The 19,573-nt window shown below is 36.9% G+C and overlaps 1 protein-coding gene across 5 annotated transcripts in view; it reads left to right on the top strand.

The window, feature by feature from the left end:
* KMT2E (lysine methyltransferase 2E (inactive)) overlaps nt 1-19,573 on the top strand; it is a 91,421-nt gene that overhangs the window by 20,331 nt on the left and 51,517 nt on the right. For 2 of the 5 annotated variants that reach the window (XM_049894452.1, XM_049894448.1), the window contains exon 2: nt 4,964-5,148. In XM_049894452.1, the coding sequence (XP_049750409.1) occupies nt 5,078-5,148 (71 nt within the window). In that variant the 5' untranslated portion in view covers nt 4,964-5,077. Of the gene's footprint in view, nt 1-1,331; nt 1,405-4,250; nt 4,361-4,963; nt 5,149-19,573 lie in introns of all 5 variants that reach the window. The other 3 variants (XM_049894450.1, XM_049894451.1, XM_049894449.1) reach the window with 3 other exon arrangements.

The raw sequence follows: 19,573 nt of genomic DNA, 5'->3' as shown, positions 1-19,573 counted from the left end.
GTTTAAACCATCTGTAAAATGAAGATGATAATTGTACCTAGCTTATAGTCTCGTTGTGAGGATTAAACATTGGAAGCACTCAGTAATATATGCTGTCATTCTTATTATAGCCACTGGTTGGAGAGGTTTGCGTATCAGTCAGGTAAGTGTTCATGGAACACTGTCTGATATTAATACTAACCTTATTGGAGAACTATATAACTTATTCTGTTGTCAGATTTTTTTTTTTTAGGTTTTAAGAGTCAGATATTCTGTTGTTTTCATTATCAGGAAAAATCTGTTAATAGACTTGTGATTATAAGATGTAAACTGTAAGATCATCAGTCAGACCAACCTCCATTTACAGTTGAGCCTGGAGCAATGAAATGGACGCTCAGCGGGAGAAAAATCTGGCATTCTGCTTCTGTAAAGATTACAGCCTCAGAAACCCTATGAGGCAGTTCTCAGTAAAACGAGGTCGCTGTGAGTCCAGATCGACTCAGTGGCACCCAACAACAACAGCTTAAGAGTGGATCTTGATCAAGCAGTATTCTTTTTGTTACAGCTTAGTCAACTGCTGTAAATTGGAAATCTTAAATTATAATGAGGGTAGTTTAATTTCTACTTTATAAGGGAATCTTGGGTGCGTGGTCTTTCACAATTTCAAGTTTATTTCATTTCCATTAGGAATTCAGCCAAAAATTCACTTGCTTATTCTTTAAGTGATATATCATACAAAATACAACCATTAATTTAATTTTAAATGTTTATTGAGCACTATGTAAGGTGCTTATAAATGACAGATGGATAACAATAAATGGCTCTTTCCTCAGAGGTTATATGTGATCAGCGCCTTTTATTTGTAGTTTCAGAAAAATTTTTTTCATATTTTCATCCTTTTGTATGTCATATTCGTCTTTTCAGTGGTATTTTTGTTTACTTTTTAACATGGTTTTAAAAGCAGCCTCTACCACTTTTTCTGATAGACGTTTCTACTTTAGCTGCTTTTCCTTGTCTTTTATCTCATTTTTCCTTCTTTAGGGTTCTTTGGTTTGATTTTTGGACTTTTGTGTGTATCTGATACTGTTGTCTTTGCTTTACCAAATTTGCTTTTAATATCATGGTTTCCCAGTTTCTTTTCAGTTTGATTTGGTATTTACCCTTGATTGTTGCCTTTACATGTGCCTACATTCATTTGTGTAAAAAGCGAGGAATAATTTTCTCCTTGTAAGAATTAGCTGTTGTCTTTGTGGGAATTCCTTTGGTTTTAGGTACTGTATTAGTCAGAAATACCTGTAACTTTATGTCACTTGAAAAATAGCTCAATACTCCTATGTTCACTTGGTTTCTAGGTCTGTTGTGGATAGCAGGTTTTGTGAAGACATTTTTTCTTTCTTGGACCTCAGATTTACCAGACATCTCATGGTATTTCCTTTTATATTATTTCTTTAATGGCTGACATTCTCAATGTATTTTGTGTATTATTTTACTTGCTAGTTGGATGACCAGTTTTGTGATTCACATATAAGATGTGAAAGCTTTGTAGTAATTGTTTGGATTGTGTTGAATTTATTTTTCCCCCTTTATATATACCTGGATTATAAGCTCACATCTTTTCTGCTTACTATGTTGGCTTCCCCTGCCCTGGCTTTTTTAAGACAATGATTTGACCCTAATGAATTTATGGTTTTATTAAGTCCTGACTGGATTTTTAAGCAGGGTGAGCTTTCTGGCCATAGAGCTTTTTGGTATTAATGAATATAGTGAAATATTTGCCATCTTATAGTCTAAATAGATACAATCTCTTATCATCTGACCTCTTGTGAGTAAATTCTGGGATCTTCCCTATTGAATCAAATTTGGAGTTTAGCTCTGTTTTAGATGTCATGATGTATCTTCATCCTGGTGATTAAGATTTTGTGTTTTTAGAGCAATGCCTTTCTGGAGAAAATGCCATTAGTTGTTTTTAAGGCACTTAATTGTATAGGTTGGCAACTCATTTGGTTGATGAGGCCAGGGCTACAGTTTCATCCCAGGTGCTCCAATACATTCCCTAGTCATTTGTAGAGTGCTTGTTACATTCCAGACACTACATGGTTTGGACAGTAATTGCCCAAATTCAACCATTGTCCAAGATGGGCAAGCACTTCACAGCTATTTAGAAACAGCTCAGTGTTTACTGATAATTGTAAATTTTATGAAAAGGACACATTATTAAATGTATACCCACACAGATTCTCTTAGATTGGAAATATTACTGCATTTACCTAAAAGAATACAGGATAACTTTGTTTTCCAGTTTCTGCCTCAAGTAAACAAGTGTACAATTAAATATCTAAGAACACATACCTAACATATAAAACTTCAAATGAGCCTTCCCTACGTATAAAACTTCAAATAAGCTTTCCCTAAAGATAAACTGAGCTGAAGAAAACTTCTGTTTAGATGCTACCAAAAGGAAGAGAATCTTTTTAAAAATACTGCAATCGTTAACTTGTTGTTAGGTCCAGGTCTTCAGCATTTTAAGGAAATACGGAATGATATAACATTTGAATAGAACAGACTTGCAGTTTTTGTACGTTGCTTGCATTTTGCCATTTGGAAATTTTATAGTGCTTTGCAGGCTTAATAAGGCTTTTATGAAGTAACTCTAATGTGGTTACAGGTATAGATAGAAAAGGTAGGGCAACTTTTCCTGTTTTTCGCCTTGCTCTAGTTGTCTTTGGGGGAGTATTTTAATTTAGTGGAGCAGTGTAAAAACATGGCAAGTAAAGAACCATAATTGCTTTCTTTTTAAAAGCTATTAGAGGACTCTCTTTGAGAGCTAGAGTTTTTTTTCTGTCCGTGTATTTTCTGTGATGAAATAAGAGCAACTTTTGATATGTAGCTACCACTTATTGATTGCTAATTGTGTATAGCAGTGTATGAAATGCTTTATGTTCATGATTTCATTTTTTTCCTCAGGAGTCCTATGAAAATCCCTTTTTTATAAACAATGAGACTAATGCTTAAAAATGCTTAGAGAGGTTAAAATAACTTGCCTACCTCCCAGATCTAGTAAGTGGTGGAGGCAAGATCCAAAGCTTATGCTTTAACCTTTAGGTGCAGTTGCCTACTGTTGTAATTTAATACAGTAAGAATACAATAACGGTAACTTGTAATTTAATAGCTCTCTTCAGTTACACATGTTTTAAAAGTAAAGGCTAGTGTTTTTTGAGTGCTTAAGCCATTATTGCCCCCATTTAGTATTTTTTCCCTTATAAGGTATGATTTCATAATCTGTGTCATTTGTGAAATAGATAAAAATTAACCTGAGTAGGTAATTTCAAGCTTACTTTAAAAAATTAAAGATAAATACAAGAGCTACTATTTGAAGAAATACTGCTATTGAAGTATTTTGAGTAAAACATTATAGGGACAGGGGACAATTTTGACTGTTGACTCTAGCCCATTTTATAAGATTATCTGTATCTGTTTTCTTCCTGATTGATTCTTTATCGTTGTTGAAAAGGCTTCAAGTTGATTATTTCACAACCAATACATATAGCAAGTGTTATTTAGTGAGTTTGGAATCCCTGGGTGGCGCAAATGGTTAAGCGCTCAACTACTAGCTGAAACCCATCCAGAGGTGCCTCAGAAGACAGGCCTGGTGATATGCTGCTGAAAGTCCGCAGTCTTGAAAACCGGACTGAGCGGTTCCATTCTGCACACATGGGGTTGCCGTGAATCAAAATTGGCTTGATGACAACTAAAAACAACAAGAATACAGTGAGTTTAAATTAGAAAAATTGATGCTGGAGCTGAATATATTTTAGTTTCTATAGTAAGTTTATCTAAAAAACTCTTTAGGCTTACTAGTTTTCCCTACTAACTAATTGTCTGTATTAGGGAGTGTTAGCCTTAGTGAGTTAATACTAACTGAAGAAATAAAAAACCCCTCCAATATAATTTATTTATGTAGTATGAAAAATGACAACCACTGTAAAATAATTGACTTATTACAAATAGTTTATTTTTTTCATTACATGTATAAGCAGTAGAGTGGACTTTGGTTCAAATCTTGATTTCATATCTTAAGCTGAGGAAACTTTGTTATTTATCCTTTCTTGGTTTTGTATTCCTCAAGGTAAAATGGAGATACCTACCACAGAGTTGCTTACAACAGTATTTTTATGCATATAAAGCGCACCTTCTATGTTTGTTTGCCAACTGCACCCTCACCCTGTGAGGTATTTTCATAAGCATGCTATGCTGATTTTTTTTTTTTACAGCAACATGTAGAAGATGAATGGCATGGTGGCATTTATGGAAATACCTCGTTGTGGGGGGCACCATTGGCAAACCACCATAGAAGGTGCCATGTTATTTGCATAAAAATACAGTAAGTAGATCATCAATGTAAAAAGCTTTGTATGATGCTTAGTCTACAGTAAGTATTCAACATTTATTAGATGGTATATTGGAAACCCTGGGGGTGTAGTGGTTGGTTAAGTGCTACAGCTGCTAACCAAAAGGTCAGTAGTTTGAATCTACCAGGCGCTCCTTGGAAACTGTGGGGCAGCTTTGCTCTGTCCTATAGGGTCGCTACGAGTTGGAATCAAGTTGTTGGCAATGGTTATGTTGGTAGATCACTGAACCAAGAAGGCTTGTTTTTGGATACTACTGTAGTGACATTCTATTTATCTTTCAAAATAGTAATTGTTGGTTCTTCACTAAGCAGTATCTCTTAATAGTCCTTCATGTGGCATACTAAATTCATTCCTTAAGATTATGATTCAGGAACTTCAGAAACTTTTCTTCTGATCATAGTCACATAACTTAATTCTAGAAAAAAGAGAAGCCACCTGAGACAATTCTGACTTATATTGAGATTTTAATAAAGAAAGCTTTCTTATGTATTTTATTTTTTATTCTTATAGTGTGGCTGTTGCAAGAAATATGAAGGTGTTTCTTAACTGTTTTGTTCCCTTTTTCTTTTAAACAGGGTTTGTGGATGCACTTAGATGTTTGCAATGAGCACTGTGGCTGGCATGCCCCAGTGTTTTGGATACCAATGCATAGGACTCCATAGTAATCGAATTTACCAGAGGCGAACGTCATGAGCATAGTCATCCCATTGGGAGTTGATACAGCAGAAACGTCATACTTGGAAATGGCTGCAGGCTCAGAGTAAGTATTTAAAAGTATTTTGGATAGGGAAAGTCAGAGTATTTTAAACAATTATTTTAGCATAACCAAGTAGTGCTTAATTTATGTTTATATTTTTCCTCATTTTAAACTCTGGCTGAAATGTCAGAGATTTAGAATTTCTTTAACTAAAACTACTTTTATAAATAACTGTTTTGAGCCAAAATGCCTTATGTTTTAAAAATTCATTTTGTTTTTGCCGTTTGCTAGTTGTTGGCATCACAAATCAAGATAGTAGGTCTCGTTTGCCTTTTTTTTTTTTTTTTCTTAAGATAATGTCATGTTTATGTTGGAAAAGTAATTTGGTTTTAAATTTAAATCTTGACTAACTTTTGAAAAAATTGTAAAACTGATTTAAACATGGGGTTTGATTTTTTTAAAATAGAGTTGAGTTGAAAACAATTCAAGCCATTTTTAAATGAGAGAAAAGGAGTATTTCCTCTTGGGGGTGACTGTTGTGATAACTTGCTTTTATGGGACTTATTTCTGATGGACTTCGTGAAAGGTTCTTTCCTTTGGTCCAGACTATTTGGTCCAAATGATTATTTGGATAACCAAAACCAAACCCGTTGCCATTGAGTCGATTCCGACTCATAGTGACTCTATAGGACAGAGTAGAACTGCCCCATAGAGTTTCCAAGGAGTGCCTGGTGGATTCGAACTGCCAACCTTTTGGTTGGCAGCCATAGCACTTAACCACTATGCCACCAGGGTTTCTAATTATCTGGATAGATTTCATTATTCTTTGTTTTTGTATAACCAGGCACTTAACACTAAGTTATTGCTGTGGAGATAGTTTGCTTGTTTGTTTTTGGAAATTGCAAGAGGTTGAGTTGACAGTGCTGGCAGATGAGGATGGAAAGATTCGCATGTTCTCTGGTTCAGTATATTGGTGTATTGTGCTTAATGGGATTCTGTATCAGCCAGAAAGCAGAGCTTAATGGAATCTATTTTTTTTTAATTGATTCATTTAAGGATTCCTGACTCTCTGCTAGGTAGAAAGCAGTAAAATGCTATTATTGTTCCTCCTCCTGTTGCTATTTCGAGGGGTCTGGAAGTGCTTTCACCAGTCCTGCTTCTGCCATCAGCCAAGACCCAGAGATGCTCTGTAATACTCTATATACTAATATCCTACAGCCTGTTTAACTGTATGAGTATTGTAATATCATTTTAAAAAACTAGTACTTTTTTTGCAGTATGTATAAGTAATTTTTGTTGTGAAATAATAGATTCCCAAGGTACTCTTCTGACAGTTGACTGCCATTCATCTTGCCCTTATCAAATAGAGGTTGTTGTTAGGTGCCCTCGAGCTGGTTCGGACTCATAGCGACCCTGTGTATCACAGAACAAAACTCCGCCCGGTCCTGTGCCACGCTCACCATCGTTGTTATGCTTGAGCCCATTTTTGCAGCCACTGTGTCAGTCCATTTCGCTGAGGGTCTTCCTCTTTTCCACTAACGCTGTACTTTACCAAGCATGATGTCCTTCTCCAGGGACTGTTCCCTCCTGACATGTCCAAAGTATGTAAAACTCAGTCTCGCCATCCTTGCTTCTAAGGAGCATTCTGGTTGTATTTTGTCCAAGACAGATTTGTTCCTTCTTTTGGCAGTCCATGGTATATTCAGTATTCTTTGCCAACACCACAATGCAAAGGCATCAGCTCTTCTTCGGTCTTCCTTATTGATTGTCCAGCTTTCGCATGCATATGATGCGATTGAAAATACCATGGCTTAGGTCAGGTGCACCTTAGTCCTCAAGGTGACATCTTTGCTTTTCAGCACTTTAAAGAGGTCCTTTGCAGCAGATTTCCCCAATGCAATGTGTCTTGATTTCCTGACTGCTGCTTGTGTGGGTGTTGATTATGGATCCAGGTAAAATGAAATCCTTGGCAACTTCAGTCTTTTTTCTCTTTATCATGATGTTACTTATTGGTCCATTTGTGAGGATTTTTGTTTTATGTTGAGGTGTAATCCATACAGAAGGCAGTGGTCTTTGATCTTCATTAGTAAGTGCTTCAAGTCCTCTTCACTCAGCAAGCAAGGTTGTGTCATCTGCATAACTCAGGTTGTTAATGGATCCTCCTCCAATCCTGATGTCCCTTTCTTCTTATATAGCCCAGCTTCTTGGATTATTTGCTCAGCATACAGATTGAATAGGTATGGTGAAAGGATCAAGTAGGGGTACTGCTAAGGAAAGAAAGAAGCCTGGAAGCAGGATTTGAGAGGCAGAGGGGTTCCAAGTCTAAAGTTCTAGCCTCTGTTTATTTTTAGCTTCATGAAAGTCAAAGAGAAAAAAATGGCTACAAGGGTAAGCAAATGAACAATAAACGTGCTCTTCACAGTGTTATTTGCTTTTTTCTAACTCCACGTTTCCCACTCCCCCTCAGCCCTGGATAACCACTAATATCTTATCTGGATGAATTCACCTATTCTAGACATATCTTATAAGTGAGACAATACAATATTTGTATTTTTATGTCTGACTCATTTCACTCAGCATGTTTCAGGGTTCATCCATGTGATGGCATGTATCAGAACTTCATTTCTTTTTGTGGCTATGATGCAGTGGTTAAAGCACTCAGCTGCTAACCAAAAGGTGGTGGTTCAGATACACCAGTTTTTCTGTAGGAGAAAGATGTGGCAACCTGCTTCCATAAAGATTTCTGCCTTGGAAGTCCTGTGGGGCAGTTCTACCCTGTCCTATAGGGTCACTATGAGTAGGAATGGACTCAGTGGCAGTGAGTTTGGTTTTTGGCATGTGTATACCACTTTTTTTTTTTTAATTATTCATCTGTTGAACATTTTTTCTATTGTGTTAAAATATATTTAACATAAAATTTGCAATGTTAACTGTTCGTAAGTGTACAATTCAGTGGCATTAATTATATTCGTAATATTGTACAGCCATCACCGTTGGTTTCCAAAACTTTCTATTACCCCAAACAGAAACTCTGTAGCAGTTAAGCATTAGTTCCCCATTTCTGTCCTGATTACATTCCCCTTCTTCCTAGCCCACTGTTCTTAATATGAAGCATCTGATAGATGAAAATTCAAATCTGACAATAGTGCTAGGCATTTGTTGGTAGTAATCAAAGGTTCTTTGCTTGCTAAAAATATTTACCCTAGCAGTCTTTTTTGTGTGTGTGTGTGTGTGGTAAATATGTAACAGAACATTTATCATTTTGACATTCTTCACATGTACAGTTCAGTGACACTAACGTTGTTTGTCATGTTGTTCAACTCACTTTTCTCTGTTCTCATATTTTTCTGTCACCCTTAAAAGCAGCTCAGTATTCTCTTAAGCGTTGAGTCTTTTTTTTTTAATTTCAGTAGCTTTTTTAAGTAATTAATACAGAATGTAATTTATGAAAATGTTATTTGTATACTAGATAGGAATTTTTCTGGTATACACAGTAAGTTACACCTGTGCCTTGTTTGTATGTATAGTACGTGTACCCTAAGGCAATTCACAAACAGAACTGAAACCACATATTAATTATACAGTTAAAGGGAACAAATAATATATTGAAAAAGGGCAGTAGAGGGGTAGCATACCTGCCTATTTTTTTTATTAAATGCATTTATAGAGTATGTCTGATTTATATTATGAAGCCAAATCTTTTTCTGGTACAAATACCGTCATTTTTATTAGGGGAAAATGATTCGGTTTTAGGCAGTTAACAGAATAATTATCTTTTAGGAAAACACTCCTGGTTCAGGATATGATTTTTTTCTTTTCCACATACAGGTGTATGTCCCTTAGGCATAGTTTTCTCCCATTAAGTGGATGCAGAAAATATAGCTGGTGTTGATTTTATTATGGTATGACAGTCAGAATTTCTGTGGTTTAATTTTCAAACTTTTAAATGATCTTTTTTAATATAAAACCTAAAAGCTTAGAAAGACCCTTAAGTCACACTTTTTCTGCTCCCCACAGAAACATAAAGCTTTTGGAATTAAAAACTTTAGTATTTATGATTAACATGTTGCTTTTTTTTTTTTTAAATGCATAGTTGTATAAGATGCAGGTTTTACCCTCCTGTAAATCTATAATTATTTCAGTATGCAAAGTTAAAAAAAAAAAGAGAATTGCATTTTATTGTACTTATGTGGCTAATATGAAGAAGCCCTGGTGGAGCAGTGGCTGAACCACTTGACTGCTAACCGAAAGGTTTGCGGGTTGGAACCCACCAGCTGCTCTGTGGTCTGCTTCTGTAAAGATTTACAGCCTTGGAAACCCTGTGGGACAGTTCTACTGTGTCCCATAAGGTTGCTGTGAGTTGGAATCAACTCGATGGCAGTAGGTTTGGTTTGGTTTTTTATGTGAATATATAATGTTGTTAGTTATGCATTAGTTTAGCTATTTAAAAAAAAGCTATAAAAGACAACTTTTTAGATCATTTAGAGTTTATCTAGTCTAACCATAGCATTTTATAGATAAGAAATTGAAGATCTAGTTCAGGATCTATGAGGAAACGATTTGATAAACTCTAGTCCAGTATTTCCATTCCCAGCAACATTTGCTTTTAGATTACTGTATTTCTAAAATAAAACTCATTCCCACCAAGTCCAGCTCATTTTTGTTACCTTTTTTTTTTTTTTCTTTTTATCACTAACTTTTGCTCATCTTGGATTTGATTTGCCTTTCCTTCAGGGTAGGGGTCATCTTGTGTTTCATTTCTTCCCTTTCTCCCATTACCTTGCCTAGAGTTGACACTCCCTAAATGTTTGAACTAAAAAGAATAGTTTTAAAGTACTTCAGAAATAACTATAAGTTAGAGATACCTGATTTAGTAAGAAGAATAAAATTTTGTTTCATTAGCCTCAGTTTCTTAAAGCAGTTGTGTGCATTCTACAGTCAGATTTAATGAAAGATGTCTTATTTAAAAATAACTTTTAAACTATATGTAAAAATGTAGGCGTTGATAAATAGAAACTGTTGGAGCCAACTGCTATAGTGGGGACTCTCCAGGGTACTCTAAGAATTGTGTATTAGCCACTCCTGAATCTTAGCAGTAAGAATTTATTTGCATAGTGTTTGTCCCTAGATCTGAAAAATATTGATCACAATACACAGGTTAACATAGTGACTGACCGATTTTCTCACAAGCACCTGGCATAATCCTTGGTACAATAAAAAAATGTGGAAAAGTAAAAATATATTTTAAGGGAAAATTGAGCTAGATATAAATAACGATTTTTTTAAACCTGATTAGCAAAATGACCATCACCATAATAATCAGAGGAGCCCTGGTGGTGCAGTGGTTAAGAGCTGGGCTGCTAACCAAAAAGTCAGCACTTTGAATCCATGAGCCTTGGAAACCCTATGGGGCAGGTCTACTCTACCCTGTAGGGTCACTAACGGTTGGAATCGACTCCACGGCAATGGGTTTTGGAAGTAATTGGGAGACAACAAATTTTTACCAGGATGCTGTATCCGTAGTTTTTTGATTAACCGCATGTCCATAAATGTTGGGTGCTACTAGTAGACCTCTTGCTTAGCTTAATTTTTTATGACAAGACTGACAATCCAAGATGAAGTACCTTTTTTTTTTTTTTTTTTAAATTGCGTTTTAGCTGAAAGTTTACAGCTCAGGCTAATTTCTCATACAAAAATTTATACACATATTGTTTTGTGACATTAATTGCAGTCCCCACAATGTGACAGCACACTCCCCTTTTCCACCTTGGGTTCCCTGTGTCCATTTGACCAGTTCCTGTCCCTTCCTGCCCTCTCATCCTGCCTCTGGACAGGAGCCGCCCATTTGGTCTTGTGTGTCTGATTGAACTAAAAGGAGCACATTCCTCACGTGTATTATTTTTTGTTTTATAGTCCTGTCTAATCTTTGTCTGAAGAGTGGGCTTTGGGAATGGTTTCGGTTCTCGTTTAACAGAGTGTCCGGGGGCCGTAGTTTCGGAGGTTCCTCCAGTCTCAGACCATTAAGTCTGGTCTTTTTGTGTGAATTTGAATTCTGTTCCACGCTTTTCTCCCGCTCCGTCCAGGACTATCTGTTGTGTTCCCTATCAGGGTGGTCGTTGGTGGTAGCTGGGCACCATCTAGTTCTTCGGGTCTCAGGCTGGTGGAGTCTCTGGTTCATGTGATCTTTAGTCTCTTGGGCAAATATTTCCCTTGTGTCTTTGGTTTTCTTCATTCTCCTTTGCTCCAGGTAGGATGGGACCGATTGATGCATCTTAGATGGCCGCTCGCAAGCTTTTATGATCTCAGACACCACTCACCAAAGTGGGATGCAGGACGTTTTCTTTAATAAACTTTGTTATGCCAGTTGACCTAGATGTCCCCGGAAACTATGGGCCCCAGCCCCAGTTACTCTATCCCTCAAAGTGTTTGGATGTGTCCAGGAAAATTCTTAGCTTTTGAGATGAAGCACCTTTTGGATCATCATTTCTAAGCACTGACTGTGAGGAGAATGTTTTGCCAGAGGTTAGGGTTACAAAAGTGAAGTATAAAATTTTATCCCTACTCTTAGACACATGAGACTATGTGGGCAGCTCCTGTCTGGAGGGGAGATGACGAGGCAGAGGGGGACAAAAGCTGGCTGAGTGGACATGGAAATAGATGGTGGAGAGGAGTGTGCTGTCTCATTAGGGGGAGAGCAACTGGAGTATATACCCAAAAACCCGGGAGTATATAGCAAGGTGTATATAAATTTTTGTATGAGAGACTGACTTGATTTGTAAGCTTTCCCTTAAAGCACAATAAAACGTAAAAAAAAAAAATTTTTTTTATCCCTACTCTTAAGGAAATTATAATCCATTGGAAAGTCAAAACTCTAAATCAGCACTGTCCAATAGAAATAAAATGTGAGCCATGTATATAATTTTAAATTTTTTAGTAGCCACATTAAAAAGGTTAAAAAAGGTGAAATTAGTTTTTGTTACATAATTTACTTAACTGAATACCTAAAATATTATTTTAACGGATAATTTAAAAATTAAAAATTATTAATGAGATATTTTATGTTCCTTTTTTAATACTAATAAGTTTGAAAGCTGGTATGTATTTTGCATTTCCAGCATATTTCCGCACAGACTAGCCATACTTTAAGTGCTGAGTACCACATGTGGCTCTTGGCTGTTGTATTGGACGGGGCTCCTCTAGACTGGATAACAAGGTGGTTGGATCTGAGAGAAGAAAAGAACAGTTATGAAAGGTGTAAAAGTGAAATCATAAAAAGCTATCACTTTCTGAGGAAGAAAGATAAGGTTATAGGTATGAGGTAGATATTGTCATATTTAATTTATAGGTGAGAAAACTAAAGTCACAGAGTGGATAAGTAACAGAGGCAGAATGTAATGACATGTTGATCTTAGGCCTTTTCAATCACAGCACCTTTATAATGTCATTACAGAGATGACTTAAATAACATAACTACTTCGTTTTGATATATGGTTCGTGTAACTAGTAACTTCAGTTCTAAAAACCAGAAAACCAAACCCATTGCCATCGAGTTGGTTCTGACTCATAGCAACCCTATAGGACAGAGTAGAACTGCTCCGTAGAGTTTCCAAGGAGCGCCTGGTGGCTTTGAACTGCCAACCTTTTGGTTAGCAGCCACCAGGGTTTCCTAGATTCAGTTCTAGCAGTAGTAAATCCCGTATAATAAATAATGATACAACAAAATCCTTGGGTGTAGTAAATGGTTACGCTCCTGGCTACCAACCAAAGGGTTGACCGTTGGAACCAACCCAGAGGCACCTCAGAAAAAGGGTGTGGCGATCTGCTTCAGGAAGCTCTATGGAACACATTTCTACTCTCCAACACATGGGGTTGCCATGAGTTGGAATTGACTCCGTGGCATCTAGGAAAAAAAAGTATGTAACAAAGGCATTCTTAGGCCCTTGCTGAAGGATGAGAAAAACTCTGTTTTCAGTCAACAGAAAAGTTGAGCCAGAGTTTGTGTTTAGGATTATATGTTTTTATCCTAATAACTCTTACCTCTTCTATTCCTTGTTTTTTGTACTTCTGACACTTAACCATCTGAATTCCTAAACTGGCCCCATGAGCAAAAAAAAAAAAAAGGAAATCCGTCCAGACCTAGTAATTGGGAAGATATATAAATGGGGAGTGTTCAGTATCTTCTTTCCTTAGCTTTTCTTTTTAAGAAAAGCCAAGCTACTTTTCTTTAGTAAAGACTAGGAATATGATTCCTAAGAAAATATTTCTTTTCATGTTAATCATTATCACCAAATACTCCTCAGTACCATTAGAAATCATTATAATGAGCTTTTATATAGTTACGTGTGTTTTTGGATGAGGTGACATCTGTGAGAGGTGAATCATTGTGCAGAGGGGCTCCTGTGCCTGGCACATGGTAAATGCTGAATAAATGCTTGTTGACCAAGAGTACCAAAGATAGATATTTGGGTTCTTTCATTTTGTCTCCCACTGACACTGTGTTTTAATTGCCATTGAGTCAGCTCTGACTTATGGCCACCCCATGCACAACAGGACAGAACGTTGCCTGATTCTGTGCCATCTTCACAGTCGTTGGTTTGCTTGAGTCTGTTGTGGCCAGTGTATATTTTGAGTGCCTTCCAACCTCAATCTAAGAGGCTCATCTTTCAGAACTATGTTGGACGATATTCTGTTGTGGTCCATAAAACTTATTGGCTAATTTTTAAAAGTAGATTGCCAGGCTTTTCTTCCTTCTCTTCCTTAGTCTGGAAGCTCTGCTGAAACCTGTTAAGCATGGGCGACCCTGCTGGTATTTGACATACCAGTGGCATAGCTTCCAGCTTCATAGCAACATGCAAGCTGCTACAGCATGACAAACTGACAGACAGATGGTGGACTAACGCTCTAATGAGCCATTAAGCAAGTCACTTAATTTTTCTAGACTTCAGTATCTTCATTTGAAAAGGGAGACTTAGATTGAAATATTGACTCCAAATATCTGAGATTCAATAAAATTTTACCATCTATATTTTGCTATAGTATTTGCTGTTATTTCAGCGTCACTAGAGCCTCCTGCTGACAGGATTAATTAAATTAGTTGAATTTCAATTTGTGTAATTGAAGATGCTAAATGTTTTGTATATAATGAAATTTTTTTGTAACTTTTTAGAGAAGAAGTGTCCCATAAGGTTTCCAAGGAGCACCGATGAATTCAAACTGCCAACCTTTTGGTTAGCAGCCGTAGCTCTTAACCACTATACCACCAGGGTTTCCATTTTGTGTAGGAAAAAAAAAAAAGTACCTCTTAATCACCCCAGCAAAAACTCAAATATTATTATCCTATTTTAAAAAGAAATGCAGCTGAAGGAGATTCACAGATTTAGTTAGAACCACATAATTAGTAAAAAGTGGAGTTGGATTTGAACCTAGGGTTTCTTGGCCCTAGATCCATGATGCCACATAGGTCACAGAGCTGGGTTTTGTTAAATGAAGTTAAATGCCACATGTGATAAACTGAGGACCTTATTTGTCACACGCAATCTGCTCTCAGTTTTTAATTTCTTGTGTTGAAGTATGTAATTTTATATATGTCTTTTTAAGATAATAGCAGGCTGTAAGAGGGATGAAACAAATGGAGAAGTTTTGAGAACTCATGGAGATCTTTTATATCTATTAGTACAAAAATAGCGAGGCAACCCATTCGTGTCATGTTACTCTTGTCCAGAGTATATTACTGAATGTTTTTAAAATTGAAATGAAAGAGGTTTCATCTAAAACACAGGTATGAACTCATTAAAACCCACCTATATTTTAAGGGTTTGTATACAGTGAGATTAAATTCTTGATGAGGAAGAAGGAAATCATAATAGTCCAGTAAATCATAAAAGTTCAGTTTCTGAGAAATCAAAACTAATTTATTTGATCATTCTAAATTGTTTTCTTTTTCTCTAAATGCCTTTTTAACTTAGTTTAATGGTGTTCTCATTTTAGATCTTAAATCTTAAGTTTAGTTGACCTCACTTATTTAAGTATCTGCATTGAGAATACATGATACAGCTTGGAAGCTTTATGATGACTTTTTAAAGAATAAGGACATTTTGGTATATTCAGTATTTTAAATTTCTAAAGTGATTTTAGAAAAATGTGACAAGATCAGGCAGATTACTGCAAACAATCTGCCTTCTAAGTTTTTGACAATAATTTGAACTGTAAGACATTTGAAAATAGCCTGTTTTTAAGAATAGAAAAATCACATAAAGAAATCTAATTTTCATAACCAAAAATATTCTCCATATATATAAAATTAGTAAAATAATTAACATTAAAGTTGTACAGATTCAAGGTTATCTGAACTCAGACTGTATGTAACTCTAAAGTGAGACACATAGTATACCCTTTTGTAATTCAAGCCACTTACCTCATTAAGTCACTAATTCATAGGCACAAGTAGCACTCCCTCTAGTAAATTTCACTGGCATGGTGGTACAATGCAGTTTGGTGAAAAAAACTGCTAGACTAACTTAAGAAATCTGGTTTTTAGTATTTACTTTGCTGTCATAACATCGTGTGACTTAAAATTAAGAGCTTATTTTACAATATGAAGACTGAGACCCAGAATGATTATGTGGCATGCCTCAGGGATACACAGTGACTTAGTAAGAGTTGGGGCTTCAGTCTAGAGTTTGTGACGCTTTGACCAGTCATCTACTAGTCTATAAAACTGGAGGCTGGACTATGTGATCTTAAAAATACCGCCTGTGAAAGTACCTGAACATCACTTTGGAGCAATAGAGACCCTATATCCAGGAATAGTTCCTGTCCTACTGTACTCGATCCAACACGAAGCAGGATTCTGAGGGTCTAGGATCACCCCTCTACACTATACTTACCTGGATTCAGCAGGAGCAGATCTACTACTACATAGTTGTAGGCTAGGACTATACTACTTTTAGTCTCCAGTACCCCTGAGGTTCAGGAAATCACACCGCGACACTCCCTTGGGCCTAGACGCAACCAGCCCTACTTCACTCTGTTTCATCAACACTCAGCAGCAACATTTTGCTTTCCCCATGCCCCCAATATCACCTCAAGGAGTCAGAGGTAGGGTGTGGAAGTGGCTTGATTAAATCTTGAACCCTCTATCAGTTTTATCTGTGCCACTCACTCCTACAGTTCTTGGGCACTGCCTAAAATGTAGTCCCATCTTTTATAGGTAGCACTAATGTTATGTAGAAAGAACATAATATATCACACTTTCCTAGTCGAATGGATTTGAGGGCTAGAGGTCCTTTAGAGTTACCTCCCCCCCCGCCCCCGCCATAAATGGGAGAAAGACAGGGCTCAATTTCAGGCCCTTCCTCCTTTTTTTAAATACTTGTTTTTTAGGTTCTACCTGGCTTTAAACACCATCTCTGCTGAATACTCCTAAATTTCTATCTTTAGTCATAATTTTCCTAAGCTCCAGACTTTGTATACCCAAATTAACATCTTCTTTTAGAATTCCTGATCTTCTGTCCTTAAATCTCTTTTTCTTCCAGGCTCAGTAACACCATCTCTATCCAGTTGATTCAGCCAAAACTGTCGTTCTCGATTGCCCCCTTTCCCTCATCCCTCACATCTAATTCATTGGTCTGTGTGTGCCCCTTCCAAACTATATTTTGAATTTTAGTAGACTTCTTTCCATCTTTACTGCTGTCCTAGTCCAAGCCCTTGTCATCTCTTGACTGGGCCACTGCAATAAAGTAGTCTCTGTGTTTCTCTTTTGCTTTCTACAATTCATTCTTCTTATAGAAGCTAAAGTGATGCTTCTGAAGCATAAACCAGATCATATAATTCCCCACTCAAAACCTTCCTGTTTTGCTTAAAATAAAATCCTAATTTCTTATGGCCTATGAGGCCTTACTTCTCTGATTTTTTGGTGTTCTCCACTTGACTTATGATTACTCCCATAGTGGTCCCCCGCCTCCCCCCTCCCCTCCCCCCCGTTTATTTGAGCATTTTAACCACTTTGCTGCCTTGGGGACTTTGTACTTGCTGATCCTTCCAACTGGAGCATTCTTTTGTTCTCAGCATAATCTTAACTCAAATATCACCTTCCCCTGAGGCCTTCCCTCTCTATTCTATCAAAAATAACTCTACAATTATCTTGTTTTATTTAATTGCTTTCTGTTTATCTTTTTACTAAAATAAAGCTTCATGACAGCAGACACCTTGTCAGTTTTATTATATATCATTATCTATAGCACCTAACACAGGGCCTGGCATATAGCAAGTATTGAATTATGAATTGTATTGCTTGAAGGTCTTAGGGTTGATCCTGAAGGTTACTACTATATAGGATTGATTGTTAAATGCTCATATCCTAGCTAACTCTATTTCAGCTGTTAAGAACGCACAGAACTAAAGCTAGAAATATTTTACAGTCTCTTCTAGAAATTAAGAGGCTATAGAATTAAACAAAACTTTCCTTGTATATAAAAAAATCTTAACCAAATTGGTGTGATTTCAGTGAGTTAAATGCTGCAGTTTTTTGAAGTTGCAGTTCTAGTTAGTACCTATTTCAGGATGCTAGGAAATATTAAAAGGCATTAGGAAAGCAGAAGGATTAAAATAACTACTAGAGATAAATTGAAATTTATTCACATACTTTATCTGAGTGACTGTAGACTGACCGTCACAGAATACATTAAGACTGAATGCAAAAGCATGAGGGGTTTAAAGCTCTCCAGTATAAGAATTTTAACAAATAATGGTATTTTGACTAGAAAATTTTTAATCATTTCTTTTTAACTGATGAAAGATTAAATGATGAAATTTCTCAGATCATGTAGTTAAAACTAAGAGCTTGAAAAAATATAATTTTCTTTTCTCAACTGTAAATCAAACCAGTTACCCTCAAGTCATTTCTGATTCATGGCAACCCCATGTGTGCAGAGTAGAACTGCTCCATAGGGTTTTCAAGGCGGTGCCCTTTTGGAAGCTAATTGCCAGGCCTGTCTTCTGAGGAGCCTCTTGGGTGGGTTTGAACCACCTAACTTTTGGCTAGTAGTTGAGCATTTAACCATTGCACAACCCAGTGACTTAGAATATGTAACAATCCCTTTTTGGGAGCTCTACAGCAGTGTGCTATAGATAAAAAATAAGCCTTTGAAGGTGATTCAAGTTTTGTGTGGCTAAACAGCAAAATAAGTGGTACTCTCTTAGAGAAGATTTCTTTCAGAATTCAGAACAGCCTATTAAGGGGGAAAGGAGACTCAAGTTTGGCATGTCAGGCAATAACTAGAAATTAAGTGGGTGAAAGGACAGTTTGAAGTTTATCTGCAAAAGATACCAAGTGTTGTACAGTTTTAAAAATAGAAGAAGGCTGCAAGAGAATTTACAGGAACTTCTTATTGGCAGTGTAATCGGTAGACCCAGAGATTACCAAGAGTTTAATCTCCTTTTTAGTAACAACATTTGAGAGGCTTTTATTTCCACATTGTCACCGAAAGCAGTTAAGTATCAGATGAAAAGAATAGTGATTAATGTTCCTTATGTTTTATTCCTAATAACAATTAATGTAGGTGACCACCAAGGCTGGTTGATCCTGCACTTGAGAGTTGAAGGATTTCGTGGGTAAAATTCTAGAATTATGAGTTGTAACAGAAAGTTGTGGTTCAGTGGTAGAATTCTTGCCTTCCGTATGGAAGATATGGGTTCAATTCCCACCCAGTACACCTCATGCACGGCCACCACCCATCTGTCAGTGGAGGGTTGCCTGTTAGTTTGTTGCTCAACAAGTTTCAGTGGAGTGTCCACTCTAGGACAGACTAGGAAGAAAGGCCTGGTGATCTAGTCCTGAAAATCAGTGAAAACCCTATGGATCACAGGTGTCCATCTGCAAAGGATTATGGGGACGATACAGAACCGGGCAGGGCTTCCTTCAGTAGTGCCTGAGGTGGCCATGAGTCAGGGTGACTCAGTGGCAGCTAACAACAACAAAATTAGCAAGCTATGTTTTAATATCCCTCCCTTAAATAAAAAAAGGTACTTATATTGGACTCTGGGAACCACGTACTCCTTAGGATCACTCTGAAACTATACAGGGTATTAAGTGCTTTTCAGTGAAGGGTTGGATTGAGGAAACTTCCTTGTAAGTGGCGGGCGGGGGAAGGAGTCTTGGAGAGGTAGAAATTTTTACATAGCTCTAATCGGGTCAGGGCTTCTACTGAACCTGCTGAATCTAGAATTATTTGCAGATTTTCTCAGACTGACGTTTGAAGCCCTTAGCTTTATTGCACCATGCTACTATTATGATCACATCATTACTTTTTTTGGGAGGAAAAACAAACCTTTAGTGGCTCTGATTGTTTTTTTTTTTCCAGGATAGGTACCCAGGAGCCCTAGTGGCACAAAGGTTAAGCACTTGGCTGCTAACTGAAAGGTTAGTGGTTTGAACCCATCCAGTGGTTCCTCAGGAGAAAAACCTAGCAATCTGCTCCCATAATGATTA

Source organism: Elephas maximus, chromosome 8 (assembly GCF_024166365.1).
Source record: "Elephas maximus indicus isolate mEleMax1 chromosome 8, mEleMax1 primary haplotype, whole genome shotgun sequence".
In the NCBI taxonomy this organism is placed as follows: Eukaryota; Metazoa; Chordata; class Mammalia; order Proboscidea; family Elephantidae; genus Elephas; species Elephas maximus.
Note: the sequence above shows the minus strand (reverse complement) of the source record. Positions and strands in the feature narration are given on the sequence as shown.